General features: G+C 41.0%; 1 protein-coding gene across 1 annotated transcript in view; it reads left to right on the top strand.

Moving 5' to 3' along the window:
• Nucleotides 1–21,926, top strand: part of MALRD1 (MAM and LDL receptor class A domain containing 1) — a 631,029-nt gene that overhangs the window by 47,645 nt on the left and 561,458 nt on the right. The window contains exons 9-10 of the mRNA XM_019507962.1: nucleotides 8,120–8,212; nucleotides 10,021–10,228. Of these exons, the coding sequence (XP_019363507.1) occupies nucleotides 8,120–8,212; nucleotides 10,021–10,228 (301 nt within the window). The remainder of the gene's footprint in view (nucleotides 1–8,119; nucleotides 8,213–10,020; nucleotides 10,229–21,926) is intronic.

Below are 21,926 nucleotides of genomic sequence, written 5' to 3'. Positions count from 1 at the left end.
GTGCCAGGGGTCCCGCAATGACCTCAGTTAATTCCCTCAGCACTCTGGGGTGGAGAACATCCAGACCAGCTGATTTAAATACATCCAGTCCCTCCAGAAGTTCCCTGACTATATTCTCACTGACCCTTGGCCTAGGTGTGCCTCCCCTGGGGCCTGAGGGGGGTCCAGTGGGGGGGACTGATCTGGTCCCTGCTCAGGAAAATGGAGGCAAAGAAGTTGCTAAATAGGTTAGCTTTGTCATTTGGTGTGAGGACCAAATTTCCTAGCGTGTCTTGCAGGGGCCCCCCGTTACCCGGTACCTTTTTTTTGCCTATGTATTTAAAAAATTACTTCTTGTTGTCCTTGATCCGGGTAGTCCCAGTTCCATCTCTGCCTTGGCCTTCCTGACTGTCCCCTGCATCCCCGAGCAACTGCAGTATAGTCCTCCCTGGCTTCATCCCTGCATGCCCAAGCAATACTCTTATACTCCTGTCTAGTCATTTATCCAAGTTTCCACTTCTTGTAAGCTTCCTTTTTGTGTTTTAGCTCACTGAAGAGTTCCCTGCTAAGCCAAGCTGGTCTTCTGCCACACTTGCTAGTCTTTCTGTGTGGGATGGTTTGTTTTGGGTCCTCAGTAAGGCTTCTTTAAAATACAGCCAACACTTCTGGCCTCGTTTCTCCATCAGACTGGCCTCCCAAGGGTTCCTGCCTATCAGTTCCTTGATGGAGTCAAAGTCTGTTTTTCTGAAGTGCAGGGTTCTTACTCTGCTGTTCTCCTTCCTTTTGTTCCTCAGAATCCTGCACTCAGTCGTCTCATGGTCAGTCATCTCATGGTCATGAGAACTGGGGCCTGTGATTTGGAAACTTCTGCTAGCTGTTTGAAGAAAGCCTTATCTACCTTATCCTCCTGGTCTGGGGGGCGACAGGGGAGGCGGACGAGGGGAGGAGGGGGGGGGGGGGCCCCGCTGACCCTAACCCAGAGACTTCCAATAGGTCTGTCTCCATACTGGAGCTCTGAGCAATCATGGAGCTCTTTTACATACAATGCAACCCCTATTTTCCTCTTTTCCCTTGCCTGTCCTTTGTGAGCAGTTTATACCCATTGATGACAGTGCTGCAGTCATGTGAGCTATCCCGCTAAGTTTATGTTATTCCAATTGCATCATGGTTCTATGACTGTGCAAGGACTTCCAATTCTTCCTGCTTGTTTCCCAGGCTCCATGCATTCATGTACAGACACATGAGGTAACTAGCTTTAATTTGCTATGCTTAAACATCAAATACTTCAGGGCTAGGGACAGAATTTACACACAAATTGGTTTAAGTGATCAGAAACTGGTTTAAACCTGTAACAGAATAGAAGTTCAATACACATAAACCAATTTCAAAATGGCTGAAACTGGTTTAAAATAAACCTGGTTGAATGTACTATCAGACTTAACTGATTTGGGTCAAACCAGTTTATGACACTTCTGTCCCAGACATCTTCCTGGTTCAAGTTAAATCACAGTCCCCCAGCATGCTTTGCAGCCCTGGGCTAGGCTGTGTTCTCTGCTTCAGAGAGCAGGGCTGGCCCCACCCTTCTGTTCCCTAGCTGGGGCAGGGAGGGCTGGCTGACAAGGGGGTGGGGTGACAAGCCCAGCTGGAGACAAGCCCAGTCTGCAGGGTGGGGGGGGACTGCTTCCTCCCCCCCCCCTCCCCGGCAAACCCCAGCTGGAGTCTGGGGGCAGGAAGGGGAGTTAAATGCCCTTTCCCCTGCTCAAACTTATTGCTGGATGCAACTGTGGACTACAAATTCCAGAGGCACCTGAAAGCAGGAAGGGAAAGTGATGAACAACCCTGCAGAGTCCTGCTATTGTCATTCTGAACTGCATATCCCAGAGACCTGGGGGGCAGCTCAAGGAGAAAATGAACACAGAGCCATACTCTAGCTCCCCCTGGCTTTTGGCCTGAGCCACTGCAAGTATATGGCTGCATTTTCTGAATCAAAGATAAATGTCTGTTCACTTTTGTTTTTACTTAATCTGTGCATTTTAGACTAACATGCAAAAACTAAATTGATTCAGCCTCAGGCTCTTTGACTCTCTGTACCTAGCCCATGGGGACAGTATTGTTCAGTGGTGTTGGAATTGATAGCACAAACTGTTGGATATTAATCTTAGCTCCACCTCTAATCAATTGTGGAGCCTTGGGTATATGCCCATCTGTCAAATAGGAATTACAATAATTATCTTTTTCAGTGTTGAATCCTAGAACTCTAGGCATTTGGTGTTCCTGACCAGAACTTGGAGAAACCTCTTTCTGGTAACACTAGACACCAGATGCTGTGGTTCCCCATTCCCATTTGTGTTCATTTTGATAGCACTGTCTGTGAAAGACCCAACAGGAGATCTTGACGTCAGTGAAATCTACTCATGTGCTTAAAATTATGCATGTTTCAGTGTTCTGCTGGATTGAAGCTTGGTTATTTTAAGCAGTTTAATATGCCTTCTTTTCTTGCCACTTAAAGGGGTGGGGGGATGTGGATAGCAGGAGGAAAAACTGAATCCTCAGAACATAGGGAAATTAATCTAATGAATTGATAAGTTAATTGATATGCATCAAAGTAACTTTCTTGATACTTCCCATATCAATTTGTCATGCTTTGTTTACACAATGTATCTTATCCTTTTGATGTTGTAATTACTGCACTCTCGTTACAGTCAAAATGTAATTACTGTATATGAGTTTAGTTGGAGATGCCAAGAGCAATAATCACAGTGCAAAACATTGCATAAAGTCCCTTTCAAATACATCAGCTTCAGTGTGGAAGCTCCCTGCCTCACATTTAATATTTGTTTTCTAATCTAAAGCTAGTCGAGAAGGCTCTCCAGCTCTTGTACCTCTTGCTATTCAGCCATTAAGCTTAAAATGGAAAAAGTGTGCATCTTCAAAGTCGGCCATAAATTGAACTGCAGGTCCACTAGAAAATATTAAAAGTTCTAAATGCAGAAAGTAATAGAGCTGCTGAACTATGGAGCAACATTCAAAATGACCTGCTAAATTATATTTTTCTCCAGAAGTGATGGGGAAAGTGTTACCCAGTTTTTGGTAACAGCATAAGAGGAGAAATGAGGCTGGTGGACTTGATATGTTTGAAATGGAAAGTGGAACCTGTGGTCTCTGAATCATTTTCAAAATGGCCCAAATTTAGAAGCTGAAAATAGATCCCATCTGATGACTCTTGTTTGATGTGAAATTTCAGGCAAGTTCCTGTAGGAATAACAAGGGGCCTGGATAACTTTTCAGGCCAAAATGAAGATACCTAGTGATTCTAGCCTAAGAGTGGTCAGTTGTGATTGATTCTGGTGACTCTAGGCAGCTATATTCCATCTAATCCCTTTTAGGTGCCTAAAAACCTATTGGGATCTGGCCCAACTGCTTTACTTCTAGTGATCACACAAAAACCAACCAGGTCAGGAAGAGAACCTAGAAATCTTCCCCCCAACACAATGAGTTTTTTCATTGTAGGAATTGTATCCCCAGAAATAAAAGATGAAGTCTTTGCCCTATGAAAATTAGGAGAATTGAGTGGAAATTGAAAGTGCTGCATATGCATTTAGTATGCAGCATATAAACTGGGTCCCATGAATGCCTGTTTGCACTTGAAAGTGCGGTGCCCATACTAATCATAGTACTACCACTGAAGTCTTGCCATCACAAGTATAGTAGAATAATTATGTCTCATGGACATGTCTTGCCTGATCCTTTTCTTGATTTTGCTTAGAGTGACATTTGGGTTTTTTGCAATGAAAGCATCATATTTTTGCCTCTACAATAGCTTGCAGCCTACTCTAACCTCTATATTTTTTCCTTTAGGACTGCTGCTTAGTCAGTTATACCTAAGTTTATATTTATGCATTTGATTTTTGCTTCCTATGTGGAGTACTTTATTGATTTTTATTGTATTGATTTCAAACCATTTCTACAATCTTTTAAGATGATGTTGAATTCTAATCCTGCCCTCTGAAGTGCATGCATTCCTTCCCAACTTGGTGTCATCCACATTTTTTATAAGTATATCTCTCTTCCATCAGCCAAGTTGTTTATGAAAATATTGAATTGTATTAGACCAGGGACAGTCCTTTGCAAAATCCCATTTAATACAACCAATTTGACAGAAAATACTGGTAACTACCATTTAAGTATAGTTTTCTTTCAGTTGTATATCCATGTTATAGTAATTTAATCTAAGCTATTTTTCTTCAGTTTGGTTATAACAATGTCATGTGAAACATTGTGAAAAACCTTATGGAAGTTGAGATTAGTCAAATTCACTGCTTCCCCCATTCACTAAGCCAGTACCCTAATGAAGAAATTAGAAATTATTTGTTATTAAAAAACCCATATTGCCTGTTTGTTGTCACCTTATTTTAATGTAGGTGTTTACAAATGTGTTGCTTAAGAGTTAGCTCCAGTATCTTCCTTAATTTAGAATGTATGCTGACCAGTCTATAATTCCCAGGTCTCCGCCCTCTCTTCCTCCTTTTTCTTTGTTAAAGTAGATGTAATGTTTGCCCTTCTCTGAGCCTAGTTCTCTAGGATCTCTGCTGTACTCCTTTTAGTTCTTGAAAATAATCCCCAGTGGTTCAGAGATGGTTTGGGCTAGTTTTAGGTACTCCAGAAAAGATTGTATCAAACCTGGCTGATCTGAATCTATCCAACACATCTAAATATCCATTGACAACCTATTTGGAGCCTAGGCACTCCACAGGCCAGAAGTATTCAACACTTCTGTATCTGTCTCATGTGACTGCCTTAATATGGTGCTGCAGGGAAGCTAATTAGCTTTCTTGAGAACAAAGATAAATAGCCCAGGAGCAAGTCAGCAAGAACACAAGTATACTGCTTCTAAATCAGGAGGTGGGCCAGGAATATTACCTAAACCAGAAATGGTGCAATCATGGTCTCCAGTACCAAGCAGTATCGTGCTTTATCTGCTGATGCAGCAGAAAGCTTCTTTTTGCTCTGGGGAAGTTTGTTGAAGTCAGCCAACTGAAGCCCAGTTTTCTGAATCTGTGACAAAAGTTCTGTTTTAGGGACTCTGGATAACAGCATAGTTGGTCACTATCTGTTACCTGTTCTTTCCTTTTTTCCCTCTGTGTCCCCATCCCTCCTTCTAATAATATTGTGTTGACTCTGTGCATAAATAATCTTTTTTGTGAATTCTGAAGCAAAAAAAAAAATCATGCATTTCAGGCTTTTCTGTATCACCTTTTATTTGTTAACCTTACCCATTACTTTACCTTTTCTTTCTCTTGTATCTCATTTTGGTTTTTAATAAGGTCTAACAAACAGTCGGTGAGAAGACAGTAGAAGATATCTTCTAAATTTATATGTAGAGTCCTCTTTGCATTCACAGACATTAAATGTTCAGTAAAATTAGCATTCCCCTGCAGGAGCAGGGCAAGGGTGATCTATTAGTTATTATGGGGAAAAACAACCATTTGTTGCAAATTATTCACTGAGATGAAAAAAGCAGGAAAAAATGGTAATTGCAGTCAGACAGTAGTACTTCTGAATGCACCTGTAAAGAAGTGTCAGAAATAATAAGTGTTTTTTAGTTTTATAAATGAAGTTGGAAAGAAATAGTTTAAGTTATGGTTTATGTCTTCCAACTGCTGGAATGTCTGAAAAGCATTGGAAGAAAAGAAAAATGGACATCCTACTAGTTTGGGTCACTTTCATTTATAGAAATTACTCCTGGAAGGAAGTGCAGCACAATAAGGGCAATAGAAGTAGTGCCCCCATGTAACTCTCTACTACATTTTTCTATGGATAAGACTAGTACAACACTACGAAGGTTAAGCAACAGCAATTTCAGCCACCATCCAATCCTACATTGCTATGATAAATCCAGAGCAAGGAGTTGCTGGAAGAAGGACACATAGGACATTCTTAGGGGAGACTGGGGAGAGGAGTAAAAGAAAAAGAATGTGTTACAGGAAGAAGGATTAAGCCAGGCAAAAATAGTACAGGTTCCCAATCAACTGCAGATAAATAAATTCTAGTCTTGAAAGATACAGTAGTATTGGACCATTAGAAGGAATATTATAAAAGCTAGTGGTAAGATCTGTTGTATGGACCAGTCTTTAATTATAACTAAATTGATATATTCAAGGTATTTGTAATAAAAGCAGACACTGTGATAGTGCTGCATGCTGGCAAACATACAGAATGATATAGTGTCTTCCGGTGTATCTTGTTAATTAATATAAATTGGGAAGAAGGAGGTTCATGGGAGATTGCTGCCTAAAGAAGTTTGTGAGATGAAAAAGGATATTATTGTCAGATGACTCCAATCAAGCAAACTGAACTTCTGAGTAACACAGAATTTACAGAAAACATTAGATAAAATTACCCTAATTTTTCAGAAAGCCAAATGCTTGTCACTGCAGTAATTGAAATTATGGCCTGGTGTTGCCTGCTGTGCTGTATGGGTCACAGTACATATTCATGTTGTACATCATGTAGCTGGCTATTGTGGCCAAATACCATTTTTATGTATATTTTGGAGCATGCATTATTTTGCAGAATGATACTACACTAGCTGTGCATATGCAAGACGGGCCATTTCCAAATGATGGGAAACATTTTTTTCAAACCTACTAAGATGTGAACAAGAAGAGAAGTACATACATTTTATGCCAGTGTTGCAAATCACTACTTGCTATTATTTCTAAGATTATGTATATTGTATATTAAATATGAACCACCAAATCCAAGACCTCACTTCCCACAGAATTCAGAAGTGAGGTTTTGGCCTCATTTCATCTTGAGTTTTTCAGACTGATGTTTTGCCTCTGAGTTTAATGAAGAATGCACTGTATTTAGCTTTTCAATGCTGTGAATAAATACATTTGGCTCAAGGGGTTAAATAACAATTCACTGGTTTACAGCTGGTATGCAAATCCAAGTGTATAAAAAAAACTAACCCAAACATTTGGGAAAATAGGGACTGCCATACTGGATCAGGCTTTATGGACCATCTAATCCAAAAAAATCCCCTTCTCTTGTTTTATAATATTTGGAGAAGTTACTAGCTGACCTTCTGTGCATACCATTCATTTCATATACTTCTAGCATACCCTCTTTTATTCATCTCATCTCTAAGGTAAACAGATTAAATCTTTTTATATGAGAGCTTTCTCATGCCTCAAATATTCTGTATATCCTCCTTTAAACCTTCAACAACTCTGCAATATCCTTTCTGGTGATGGAATAACCAATACCATACTCAGTATTCCAGATGAGGATCTATAAGGAGTTAAAACATATTATTCATATATTTTCCATTCTGTTACTTCTGCTCAATCCTCAGACGGATTTTTTTTCTTTATTTTGGCAAATTCCAGTTTGTGCTTTTCTTTTGTTTAACTGGACTCTTTATTTTTCAGTTATGCTTGCAATTAGCAGCAGACTGATCCTGAGATTGTTTTCAGGGTAGCTCGCATAATGTCTAAGCACAATGAATATTCCAGTTGTCATTCTCAGCACAGTGGGAATGGAAACTGGTCACTTGAGCACATTGCAGAAGTGTGGCAGGGGAGAGCTTTCTCTGTTACCTTCCTAAACCTTAGTTGTCCTCTGGATAGAAAGGGACCTCAGTTTTCAGTACAGTCTTTTGATTATCCTTCATTTTGCTAGTTGTTAAATGCCCTAATGCAGAGGGACCCAGTCCTGCTGTCACTACTGTTGATAGGATTTTTTGTCCTTGATTTCAATTAGAGCAGAATCAGGCCCATAATACTTTTCAGAAACATCTCACTGTGTTCTGAGAAAGTCCAGCAGAAACAAAGGTAATTTGAGTACCAATTAATTTTACTGCTACCAAATCACCCTCTTGGTAATTAGGTAATTAACTAGTTTAATCACAATAAATATATATCTTACCTTCCCCTTCCCTGTCTCCCCTGGAGTCCACACTGTAAAAGTAATGTAAGATTACAATGAATAGGTATAGTCATATTTCCTCACATAAAGGAATAAGGAGGAGGGGGTGTCCAGGTCATGGCAGAAAGAGTTTAAAGACAAAATTAACTTGGATAATTTATAGAGAGATCAACAATTGCTTTGTAACATTTTATTCTACATCTGACAGGAGGAACAAGTGCTGTGGGAGACTCATACATCAACTAACAAGGAATGGGTCAGAGCTGATGTGCGGGTACCAGCAGATCTGAAAAAAACAAAGGTATGCATGAAAAAGGCATGAGCGGGTTGTTTGAAAATATATAACCTTAATGATTTTTATAAGGCTTTGTAGGAAATGTAGGTACTTACTGAAGCCATGTTTATTATGAATGACTCTCTGCTTTTTAATTGATTGTTGCACTTAAGGATAGTGCCTCAAAAACAGTCTAACTATTCATACCTTGCAGCCTCCAGCTTTATTTACCAGAAAAGCTATATCCCCATACATTAGTCACCTTGGACATGGCTCTCCTCTGACATACTGCATAGCTAACTTTAACATAAGGGTAACTTGGTGGAATGATATGAATTATGTATGTGACTTTAGTGGAATGATATATATTGGCATCAGTGACAGGAGATAGTGTTTTTGAGTCTTTTGCTACAAAGGAGAATTTCTCAGTCATTAGTTTTTAATTGAATTATTTCATCTCTCTTCATGAAATTTGATGTACAAATATTTGTTTTCTGGCAGTTTTGTACATAAGGTAAATTTGTGTGCTTTGTCAATTAAAAACAAACAACACAACCAAAGCTGAGGAGAGAGAGACTTGGACCAATATAGAATTTGAAAGTTCTTTTGCTGAATTAAAACGAATAAATTCTAATGATTAATTACATGGATATACCACATGAATTGTATGGAAATAAACAACTGTAACATAGCAAAGCTGGTATAAGGATGAATGAAGACTGTGATGTGAGTCTTATTCTCTATAGCATTTGCTCACCTTTCCCCCAGACAAACAAACAAACAAACAAAAACCCTGCAAATGTTGAGCTTTCCTCAAAAGTTTGGAAATCTCAGAATTTCTTGTGTAACCATAACCTGGTTAGTTTTTGCTCATGGGGTGATTAATCTTTTAATTGATTACACATTATTTCAGCATAGGCCTCTACCACTTCAACTAATGGAGTAGCAGGTTTCATTTTGCATGTCCACCTCTTGCTAATGGAAGAGGAGGACACATTTCATAGCTATTTATTAAATAGTAAAGGACAGCTGAGGTTCAATCCTTAGCCCAATTCCATGTTCTCAGGGGTTAGGGACAGAAATTACACATAAACCAGTAAAAATGATTGGAAACTGGTTCAGATCTAATATATATGACTTTAATGGACTGATATATGTGACTGTGTTCTAGAATTCAGCACCAGGGTGGCCTATAGGGCCACAAAAGTTTTGTTTAAGTCCTGGGATAGAATATGCTCTGCCTTTTTAACAAGCAGATGTTGGGAGGGGATGAATCATGCAGCATTGACAGACTCTTCAGGGAACAGAGATGCCAAAATCTGACATGCCTGTCTGTACAGTGAGCTGGGAATTTTTTGTTTGGTTTTGTTTTGTTTTGTTTTCTTGGGGACGGGGTTGGGATTTGGGTTAGTTTTTTTTAAGGTTTATAACTTTGGCAGATTAGGCCAAAATTTCACTGGGAAAGTAAAATGCATATCCCCTTTACCTGCATGACCCTCAAACTATATTTTAAATCCTTTCTCAAAATCAGGGTGGCACTGTAGCTTCAAAGTAAAGTAAATATATTTTTTACACAGGCAAAACCCCATATTTTTTCTTACCTTCATTCAGAAACATGTTGGCTGAAATGTTCAGATCAGTCAGCCTAAGCACAGGATTTTCCAGACAAAACAGTTTGTTTAGCAAAGTTCTAAGCAGATGAAAGTAGGATCTTATAATAGAAACCTACCTAGTTACTTGTGAAATAGCTTTTTAACATTTTATGAAAAAAAAACACATTTTTCTTTTTCAGTTAGTTGGTTTATGCTAATATTTTAGAATAACAATTCTCACAGCTTGCATTTATAGGAACTATCCAGAGCAGGACAGGTTATATCTGTGTGGATAACCTCCAGTTCTCAGACTCTGCAAGGCCACAGTCACCAGGGCTCTGCTCTTCAGGGAAGTTCATCTGTGCTAACGGCCAATGTCTTGCCAGTGAATCAGCCTGTGATTATCATTTGGACTGCTCTGATGGAAGCGATGAAGATCCAACAGTTTGTTGTAAGTGAACTGAATTGATTTACTAAAATATACTGTCCAGAGAACCGGTTTAAAGAATATTTGGTAATAAGAAAATTATTGATAATAATAGCCCCTTTATTTATATGGTATCTTTTATCAGAAAGACTTAGTCTAGAGCAGGGATGCTCCACCCACAGCCTGCAGGCCAGATCTGATCCCTGGAGCTGTGTCATCTCCCCGTGGGTTCCTCATGGATCTTGTGAGAAGCCCCATGGGCCATGGCTCCACTCACTAGATTGTACATGCAGGGCAGCATGGGGCCTGATCTGGAGCCCAATCCCGACTGGGTGGAGATGGCATGGAGCACTGGAGCCCTATTCCAGTGCATGAGGACAGTGCAGGACTTGATTTGGCTTGCAGACCAGCCCCACACTATTCATCTGGCCTGCAAGGCCAAAAGTGCGTGTACCACTGGTTTACAGAATTTTGCAAAAAAACCCACAATGTTTATAGCACATTACGTCATAATGTACTCTTTTTCCCCACTCCTTTCTTCTTGTGTTTTATCCAGTCCCTATGGCAGGAGTCAGATCTGGATAATAAATCCTAAAAAGTCTGACAGTCCACAGAGATTTGTATGATATTTTTGTTCCAGATAAATCCTTTCACTTCTCTCTGTCTCTCTCTCTCTTTTTCCTGTTTTTCTTAACTTTTGGAGGATTTGAAAATGTAGTCTAGATTTTGCTTTTTTAAAAATTTTCTCCTATTTAGTTTGTGTGTGAAAAAAATAGAGAATATTAGGTATGTATAATATGTATGTGGTGATATAATATTTTCATCATGTAACTTTGCTTATAAGCTGCCTTTGATTAGAACTGTTTTCGTTCATGAGCAGTAACTTGGCCATAACCTTTTTACTCGAAGTTTACTCAGTTTAGTCGCCACACATTCACCAAGCAAACCACAGAGGGAAATAATTAAGTTTAATGGAAAATGTTCATAATATTTATGAGCCACCAAAGGGTGAATGTGTTCATTTACAAACTAATCTAGTCCACTTAGAGAAAACAGCGTGAGTTAGTTTAAATCTGCCTTGGGATTTCTGAATGTCTGTACCTAGTGTCAGAGTCTCAGGAAGTATGCAAACTAGAGAAGGCTATATTGTCACAAACCCATTCACGGGGGATTCCCTGAACCCCGAGTTTCTTCCCACTATGCTGCCACTCAACCCAAAGAACAGACAGAGGTTACCTGTGAGAGTTTCCTATCCCAGAATCTCAGTTTCTCTGTCCTTTAACTGGACTCTGCAGCTGCAGTGAGAGATCCCCACTGGCCCAAATGACAACTCACATTTGAGTTATGAAAGAAGAAATTATAGGTTCCCCTCTCTGTGGAGAGAGTTAGCCTGGAATATCATCTGCCCAAAAATCACTCCTTTCACAGGCAACCAGTAAGGAGACAGACACCAAAATTATTTATTTTGAAAACAGAACAAGCATAAGAAGCCAGAGAATCATAGAACGTTAGGGCTGGAAGGGACCTCAGGCGGTCATCCAGTCCAGCCCCCTGCTCAAAGCAGGACCAGCCCTAGCTAGATCATCCCAGCCAAGGCTTTGTCTTGTCAGGTCTTAAAAACTTCTTAGGATGTAGATTCCACAGCCTCTCTGGGTAACATATTCCAGTGTTTTACTACCATCTAAGTGAGAGAGTTTTTCTTGATATGTAACTTAAACTTCCCTTGCAGCAACTTGAAACTGTTGCTCCTTGTTCTTTCGTCGGCCATCACTGAGAACAATCTAGCTCCATCCTCTTTTGGAACTACCCTTCAGGTAGTTGAAGACTGCTTTTAAATCCCTTCTCAGTCTTCTCTTCTCTTGACTAAATAATCCCTGTTCCTTCTGCCTCACCTCATAAGTCAAGAAATAACTGTGCTGGGTAGAAGGAAAAATGAAAAGGAACAGTTCTTTTAAATAAAAAATAATTATTTTCAAAGCTAGGTCATTTGAAGTATCTATATAGTGTTGGATTCCTCATAGATCCCCTTCCAGTAAATGTAACTGAATTCTATCTTTAGGGCTCTCCATTTGACTGGTCTTCCTCTGCTTAGGAAATTAGTCTTTCTGACAGCTTCCATGATTGTGAAGACAAGAAGGCTAATGCACAAGCTATTCTTTCATCCACCCAAAACCTTCACTGTCAACTCAGCACATATTCAATGTAGTTGTAAAAATGCTCTCAACAATATTTTGAATGTATTACATTTGTTTCCATTAAATTTTACTTGAGAGAGTGATGCATATTTTAGCATCTATTTTTGTACATATTTCAGCATCTATTCTAGTACACATTTATCCTCAGTAGCTTCTTTTTGATGGAAAACTCTCATGGCACTGTACTGGTAATCCTCCCTGCAGAATAAATATAGAGACAAGCTGCTGTTACCTTGTGTTATGCAGGATATTTCCTGTTCTTTCAGGATTTTTTTTTGTAACAGTTGTTTCATAATAACAAAATGGAATAATGTTTCCCTTTATTTATGCTAACTTGACCAGAATTAATACTATAATACTATAAGGTTGTGTCTACACATGCATTTCACTAACTTACTGCTCAGTAAATTGTCACACTTACACATGTGCAGCAATTAGGTCAGCATTCACTGCACCCCTGGATAATCCCATCAGACACAAGTACTTTCCAACAATTCAGTAAATTACTGCACTTAAACGCACATGTAGAAAGTGACAGAGCTGTTTGGGGCATGAAGATGCTTCAGTGTGGGGCTAGCTGGCAGGTAGTCCCTGTGCATTAATTGCAGGTGTAGATGTGCTCCAAAATACAAGTTATTACCAGAACAAATGTGTAAATATTTCATTATAATTACATAGAACTTACAGTTAAGAGAAACGGCATTTCACATATCTAAAAATGAATTTTTTCTAAGCCAGGGGTTCTCAATCCCCAGTGCCAGGCCACAGCGCAGTCAGCTGCCAGACTGGAAGTGGCCACGGACTGGCAAACCTTGGCCCCCCCAGAGCCAGATGGAGAGGCCACGGCTCCTTCCGCAGGGTCCACAGCAGTGCAGAGTTTGCTCCCCCTCCCCGTGCCTCACCTGGGGTGTGGGGATATCCTTACTTGTCTTCTAGCCAGAAATTCTGGCCATGGTAGGCTATGACTACTAGGCTGCAGTTTGCTGGGACATGGCCACTTCTGGGCCGTGGCATAAAACTGTTGGGGACCCATGTTCTAAGCAATTCTCAGAGATTAAGGGCCTGATCTTGAAATCATTACTAAGGTAGTTGTTTGCAGGATCAAGTTTTACATTTTTTTAAAATTTTCTGCTTGCAAAGTTGCTTTTAAGAACATTCCTAAATTCTACAGTTCACAATGGACACCATTAACCCAATGGATCCCAGTAAATCTGTTCTTAAATAGAAAATATTTGTGTAGTGCTTAGAAGACTAACATAAAAGATAGGCAAATTTCTGATGGTATCTTTTTTTTTCATCATTTAATATCAAATTTTGTGCTAAATGCAGTTTCAAGCTAATGAAAACCAATTTTCTTGTATTGAGTTTGGGTACCATTTTAATTTAGACTGTAGTGATATTGTTTGTTGCAAACAACATAATTAAATCAGTCAGCATTCCTACTCTTTTGCATAAAGGTTGTGTAGTATCTGTTGTCTTCACCAATAGTCAATAGTAGGATATTACTTCCTGCACCCATTGGGCTTCGATCATCCGGTTGCGTGCTGCCCGGCTTTGGGTGTGTAGGGCTGTCTGTTGCTCCGTCCCTGTGATCTTATTGCATGGATGTCCTGCCCCGGGGTAGCCTCTTCCCCAATCTCCCCTGCCACAACTTTGTTTGTTCCTTCAGTGGTAGAGTCCGACTACTGGGGCTTGCACGCATCTGGGATCTCTAGACGGCAGACTTCTGTGAGGCCTTTCCAAACCCACGCTGATCCCACCTGGCTCAACGCCTCAAGTTCCATCACTCTCCCCTCTTCTTTGGGACAATCTCTGTTGTCACCTTCTTCCTCCTGATTCCTTGGATCCTCTCCCTCGAATCCTTTGTCTGGGTGAGATGCATCCACCTCCTCCCTCTCTGTGCCGATGCTGGTGTCCTCCCTACGATGGGCTTCGAGGCAGACTTCTGCCCCGTGAGAAGCAGTCCTGCCTCCTCTTACCCCTAATTGGGGTTCCAGGGATACCTTCCCTGTTGACTCTCCTTCTGGTCTTCCTCCTCCCGCTCCTTTGCCCGCACCACCTCTTATGCTCCCATGCCAGCTCCTCCCACTTCTCTCCACAGCTGGCCGCAGTTTTAAAAGACGCGGTTAACAAGCTGCGTGGGTCCTGCCGCTACTTCTGGTTTCGCTGCAGCGCCAGCTGTAGGTAAGGATTCTCCGTTTTTTTTCTGTCTCTCCTTGCCTTCCCTGTTATGTTCTGGCCCCCGGGGTTCTCCCTTGGGCCCTCAGGGTCTGTCCCCTGTATCCTCCCTGTGACACTTCAATGCTGTAATGCCTGCTCTTATCCACCAGTCAGATCTGAAGTATTGTGGCTTTGTACCTTTTGGGGTATGACTTTCTGTATCTGTGTTTTAAAGCTAGCAGTGTTATCTACTGCTTGGGAAGTTTCATAAGAAACCTTTTAAAGTCACCCATTTTATGGATAATCTTAACTCTTCTTAATTTACCTATTCAATTTCTAGTAATACCTTAGATATTTTTAGGCTTAGGAAAGGTATAAATTATTTATGAAAAGTAAATGTCCTGAAAAAGAAAATAATTTAGATAATTTTAAAAATATGCACATCTTGTTGTTGTATGATGTCAAGTAGTATTTGCAAGTCCTTGAAAAATGTTATGCATTTACATTAATTTGCAAGCTAGCATCTGTACATCAAGTCTTATTTAGAAGAATAAATAACAGTCAAGATTATTTTTATGGATTTGTTCATTGCTGATTAATACAATATAGTACAAAGTATGTCTCAATAATTCAGTTCAGTCAGTGTAGGGTTTGTTTGCTTTAAAAAAGAAGCAGCAAGGTGGTTACCTGTATTAATCTGAAGTCAGGCAGAAGGTGGGACAGGGCAGCACCTGAGACTAATTGGTTCAGAGAGGCATGAGCTTTCATAGGCAACAGCCTACTTCATCAGATGTTAACTTAGGACAAAGTGGCATCTTAATATACTTGCAGATGTGCAGGGACGCTGCTCCAATGCACTGTAATTCCAGTGCATCGAATCAGACTAAATTAATTGAGTCTGCTGGAGTGTGCTAACTAGCTCCTGTGTCGGGGTGTGTGGGGAGTCGTGGGGGGGGATGTAGCTGTCTGTGGGGGGGGTAAGGTGTAGGGGAGGGTGTGTGTTAGTGGGTGGGTGTGGGATTTGTGAGGCGGTGTCAGGGGGGTGTGGTGGGTGTGTGGACACTATGATATTCACAAAATCATGTGTTGTTAATTATGCACTCCTTCACTTACAGTTTCAGTAAATGGGATAAAATAGTACTTTTCACCTGAAAACTATTTGAAGCTCACTGGCATATATTATAATAATATTTATTAATGAAGCCCAAAATGTCTGCTTAAATGTGTGCAGGTTCTGAGACCTTGAACTCTGGGTTATCCATTCTAAGCCAGTGGGCTAGTTTTAATGAACTCAACCTGTGTCCTGAAATGTAACTGGCTAACTCTGAGGAACAGTCTGCTCTCACTTACACCAGTATAACTCTCTTTCTTCATATATGTATGATAGTTTAAACCTTTATTAGACTCAGGAATACCTTAATCCACACACATGGACAATCTTATATTCTGCATATGGTTTGCCATTTAAATGAATTACAGTAATAGGATGTTTTGAAATGTATTTTATTTTTCTTGCATTGAAGTAAAGATATTAATTTATAAACATTAGGATACAGGGGTTTTTTACTTTCCAAATTTAGAATGCATTTCTGCCGTTTGTATCTTATGAAATGATTACACTGACAATAACTAACTTGAGCTCTGCTGGGAAGAGGTGTAATAGATAAACATAATATAGCAAGAATATGGTTTACCATCTGTATAATTTACATAACTTCTGAAGATTCATATTGCAGGTATAGTTTGTGTTATGTCACGTATTCTGGGATTTTAGATAGTAAAGCATTCCCTGTAATCACGTGAAAGCTCAAGGAAAAAAATATTAAAAAGCGATGCTTATAGTGAGCACTATATGCTGTTTTGATGGGCAGAAAGAACTTCTTAGTTTATTAAAGTTCTGGCAATGAAAAATATAATGAGAGGCTGAATCACTTGGTTTTAGGAATCAATTTAAGTACAGTAGTTTTCTTCAAACCTGATTAAATATTGACAAGCACATCCAAATCTTTTAAAATTAAAGCCAAAATGGTAACTCAGTGATTATGTTTGATTTTTATTTTAGGATCTAGTTTTTTTTCTAGGATACTAAACATTTTACTCAATTTTTATGTAACAGACTTCATGTAAAGTAAGAATTTGTTAAATTTGGCTCTGTAGAGTTGTGCTATAATTCTTCTTATTATATATTTGACCAATTTATATAATTTATGCTTTAAAATGCAGTTATAGTAAAATAAACAAATAGGATGAAAAAAATATAATTGACCTTGTTATATATATAGTTAGTAAAACAAAACAAAACAAGGAGTGGTCTTATTTTTTATTTAATTGCAATCAAACGATGAAAGTTTAAGGTTCAGTGAAGTATTTTTACTAAAATTCTTGGTTTAGGATCTCCTATCTCCCTTTATCCTTCCCTCCACATATGTGCGTGGTACATACACATGCACACATGCATATCCTTTCCATAATTGGGCATAGATGGATTTGTGAGATTTAGAGTCCAGGCTCCAGACCAGTGAAATATAGGAAGGTTGAGAAGTTTATTTGAAGTTCTGAATCTTTTCATATTTGCCCTATCAATATAATACCGATCCAGAATTGTACAATTTATTTATTAACATGAAAGTACTAATGGTTGCCAGAAAATGGATTTAAAATCAGAGGAAGTCCTAGGCTTTGGTAAAAATCAAAGAGCAAGGTCTAGTTAGCAAAAGTAATGGCTGTCAACTGCAACTGGTCACCAGCTGACTGAGTTATGTGGATATAAGTGTTTTTCCTGAATTCCAAATGTAGAGAGTAGAATATCAGCTTTAAGACATTTATATTAGCAAAGTAGAGGGATAGAGCTTCTTTGTATGGAGAACTCAATGGTATGAAAGACTTGTCTTTTCTAAGCAGAGAAACTTTCTAATATTCGTCATTTCTACTTCAGTAGAAAGAGTAGTTAGTGGACTTTTTTTGTAGCAAATTGTCAGGTATTGCAGTCCCTTGCAGACCTGTAGGACGCCGCCTGCAGCTCGACTAAGATGTTATTGCTTCTAATTGATGATCTACAAGCCCACGTTTCTCCTGCCACGACTTGATGTTAACAGAGTTGATTCATTACCTGCACGTGTAGTCCAATTAGTAGTCTCACCGTCGTCCCGCAGGGTCCTGCGTTCCTGAGGGCTCCACCACCCCTACACCCTCGCCCATTCCACCGGGGTCTGACCAGCCAGTTGGTCCTGCCACGTGTCCTTGGTTCCAAGCAAACAACCAACAAAAGACCAAAAAGAAAACAAGAAAACAGAGAAGGCTCTCCTGGCCTGTGTCACTGTTCCTGCTGTTTGCAGCCAATATCTAAACCAAGATTGAACTTTGTGCGGTCAGTCCCTCTTTGGTGGCTCTCTCTCTCTCTCAGAGCCACTTGTGGAGGTTGTCACAACTTCTTTTGGCACCTTGAGTCCATCTATAACACCATCTTATTGGCTTGTGCCACTTTTACATGTACTACGGTACCGCGAACGTCTATAGTGCCCCTCTATTAGGGTTATTACAGTACCACTCTCCCTGCCAGGCTCTGCCAGCTCCCAGCGTGTAAACAAACAGTTCTGCACCCCACAGGGTTAGTAAACTTGGCTCTAAGTCCCCGCTGTGGGTTTTACTCTCTGCAACAGTCTCCTACCAGCACTCCATGTTGCTTTCAGAGTTCCCTGCAGCATGTGCTGGCTCACTCCTCCTCCTCCTCCTCCTGCTTCCTTGTCCCGGGCTCTTCTTTATACCAGTGCAGGAGTTCTCTGCCCCTCCCCTCCCAAAACACCTGGGTAAGGGAGATTTCTGCCGGGCTCCTTGGGGTTGCAGACCTGGGGCGGCTGGGCCTTTGTTTAGCCCATGTGCTTTGGAGCCTGGTGGCTCCTTCTCTCTCTCACACAAATGAATAAGATTACCCTAAAATATACCTGGGGTATTTTCACTAATGTATTATCCTTGCAAAAGCACTGTTGACCCTGCATTTTGGATAAACATTTGCATGAGAGGCTACCATACAGCACAATTTAAAAATTCATAAGGTTGTAAAACTAAACATTCAGTGATTTAGGTCATTCCAAAATTCAGTTTCCTTACATGTATGTAGTATGATATGGTCTCTAATTATATCATCACTGCACCCGTTAGACTTCGATCATCTGGTCACGTGCTGTGCAGCTTTGGATGTATAGGACTGTCCATCAATCCGTCCCTGTGGTCTCGCTAAATGGATGTCCTGCCCTGGGGTAGTCTCTTCCCCAATCTCGCCTGCCACGACTTTGTTTATTCTTTCAGTGGTGGGGTCCGACTACTGGGGTTCTCAAGCATCAGAGACCTCTGGACAGCAATCTTCTGCGAGGCTCCAACCTCCCCTATACCTCGCCCTGATACCCAGCCTCGACCTCCGACTGTTGGTGTCCTGTGCTCTCCTGTGGAAATGTACTAGGGCCAACTTGGCCCAAAATCTGTACCATACCCTTTGGGTCTCATGACTGTCTAGCTTCCCTTAAGACTGCACCCTTCTTTTAATTGAGCCAATGCTAGGGCTCTATGTGCTGGGTCTCACAACCCCTCCAAAAGTGGGAAACAGAAAGAAACAACAAAAAGGAACAATATCAGTACCAGGGAGGCTCCTGGCTACATAAGGTAGGCCAGCCTAGCCCCTTAGTCCCTGACCTCTCAACCCACTCTATACCAGTAGCCCCAGGTCTCTAGGGTTTTCTAACTGGTCCTGCCCTGAGTACGCCTTAGCCTGACAGCTACCACATTCTCCCCTCCATTCTTCAGACTGCCCGTGTGTTCGCTGGATCCTCGGTGGTCCCTCTAGTCACGCCTCCTCTATGTCCCCCCTGGGCAGCTCTATGCAGCTGGAGCCTGTCTTATGCAGCCCCTTTTCACTACTTAGTCTCTTCATTCCCCACCTGGGGTTGCTCCTGGAGCCTTCCCGAACTCGTACCGGTCCCAGCTAGCTTGACGTCTCAGGCTCTGCCAATCTCCCCTGTTCCTCCGGGGTAATCCTCGTTGTCCACCTCCTCCTCCTGCTCTCTTTGATCTTCTCCCTCAAGTCCTCTGTCTGGGTGAGGTGTGTCCTCCTCCTCTCTCTCTGTGCCATCGCTGGCATCTTCCCTGTGACGGACTTGAAAGCGGTCTTCTGCCCCGTGGGAGGCAACCCTGCCGCCTCTTACCCCCAATAGGGGTTCCGGGAACACCTTCCCTGCTGGCGACCTTCCAGGTCTTCCCCCGGCTCCCTCCCCCATGGCACCTTTTATCTCTCCCCTCTGGCTCCTCCAGCTCCTCTCCTCAGCTGGCCACAGTTTTAAAAAAACGTGGCTAATGAGCTGCACGGGTCCCATCGCCACTTCCGGTTTCACCACGGCTCCGGCTACAGGTAAGAGATTTTTCATCTTTTCCTCTCTTTCCTTGCCTTCCCTGGTGCGTTCCGGCCCCAAGGGTCCCCCCCTGGCCCCTCGGGGTCTGTCTCTTGCTTCCTCCCTGTGACGATCACAAACTATTTTTCCATGGGACCTCTGATGTATTCAATGAAGGGATAGTTTTTCTGCATTTCTTGTTTCACTTCCTCATTCAGTGAAATCTTACTTCATGTATACCATCCAAATGCTGCATTGTAAATGAAGTTATGAATTTCCTTCAGGTCATTTCTCTAATGATTTCTTAATATCTGTGCAGTTCACAAACATGATTTTTTAAATCTCCACATCACCTGTGTGAAGTTAGGTGGTGCTATTAAACCTGTGGAATTGAAGAATTAAAGCCAAACTGCCAAAAGTTTCTGCTAATTTTGGATACCCAATTTTAGATCTACGACCTCATTTTTTTCCTTTGTGGTTATCATTTTATACCTTTAAAGCACAGCTCCCATTGACTTCAGCTGCAGTTGTGAACACTAAGCACTTCTGTAAATCCAGGTCCATATTTCCTACATTATACACCCAGAGTTAGTGGCCACCTGTGAAAATTTAAATTGAAGTGATTTGTCTAGCATCACATGAGAATGCAGAGACAGAGATGAGAATAATTTTCTCCTGTGCCTCATCCTTTACTACAGCATGTAAGTTCTGTTACTGCAAAAAGGGAAGCAAGAATCTTACAAACAACAGCATTATTCCATATACAAACCAGATTCTTTCCTGGAGCACTGTCCATCTAGGGAACAGATGGAGGGAAAATGAGTTTGTGATCACATAATTAAAGTTTGTATCATAATCTGTATGTACACAGGGACAGTAGCATAGCTTGGGGGCAGCAACTGAGGCACCAGGCCTAGGTGTGAAATCATTGGGGGTACCAGAACGGCATTCCCCAGGGAGTCCACACCGTCACCACAGTCCATGTTGCAGGAGTTTGCGCCTAGGCAACAGTAGCCCATTCCACTGTTGATGCTCCTCATCTCCCTCTCCTACTCCTCACAGAGCCACCCAAGGTACCAAAATGTAAAGTTTTACCTTCGCGCAAGGTCCGTGGTAATTCTACACAGACAAATATAAATTAGGACTTTTCAAACATCTAAGTGATTAATGCTTCATTTGTAATGTTCTCCTATATTTTTTAACTGTAGAAACTTAATTTCAACCCTAAAAAAACACCATTTCTATTTTGTGGAACCTATCAACAGGCCAGTTGGTGTCATCAGCAAGTTTTAACTTCTACATATCTAGAGCACAAGTCTCTGGCACCTGAGCTAATGGTACCAGCAGAAAGCTTTTATTCTTTGTGTGAAGAAAATGAAAGATGTATTTGAAAGACATAAAGTAGAGGGAAATGAAAGACATATTTTGCCCATGATTTTCATAAATATTCACTAATACCAGGGGAATGTAGAGACTTGGGACTCCTGTGTATAACTACAGGTTTTGGGATTGGAGCATATTCTAGTGTCTAGAGACTTCTTGTGCACACAGCCTAATTCCTACTCTTTTGATCCTACTCCCTGTCTTCTCCTACCTTTCTACAGCTGCCCAAATTCCTTCCGCTCTCTTTTGCTTACCCCCTGCATTCTGCATTATTATATCTGCAGGTCTACTTGTTCTTGCTTAACAACTTCTGTGTATCTTTTTGGGGCCCCCTATGCCCCATGTACAGGGGAGCTGGGGTCTGGAGCCAGAGCTATCAAGTCAGGAGTGAGGGACACTGAATCTGGACTTGCTGTTGATGTTTACAAATGGTTCCTCGTCCAAAAAAGGTTGAGAACCACTGCTTTAGAACATGTATCTTCTCAAACTTCTGGGTGGGGACTCAAGCCAGATTTAGCAAGTGGGTGCTAAACCACTAAATTTGAACCTGGCTTTTGTTGTTGCTGTCCAGGACTTGGCAGAAGGGTTACATTTGTGTGACATTAA

Source organism: Gavialis gangeticus, unplaced genomic scaffold (genome assembly GCF_001723915.1).
Source record: "Gavialis gangeticus isolate Ggan-Ray unplaced genomic scaffold, GavGan_comp1, whole genome shotgun sequence".
NCBI classification, from domain to species: domain Eukaryota; kingdom Metazoa; phylum Chordata; order Crocodylia; family Gavialidae; genus Gavialis; species Gavialis gangeticus.
The sequence above is the reverse complement of the archived record's forward strand: the minus strand, read 5'-3'. Positions and strand labels throughout refer to the sequence as shown.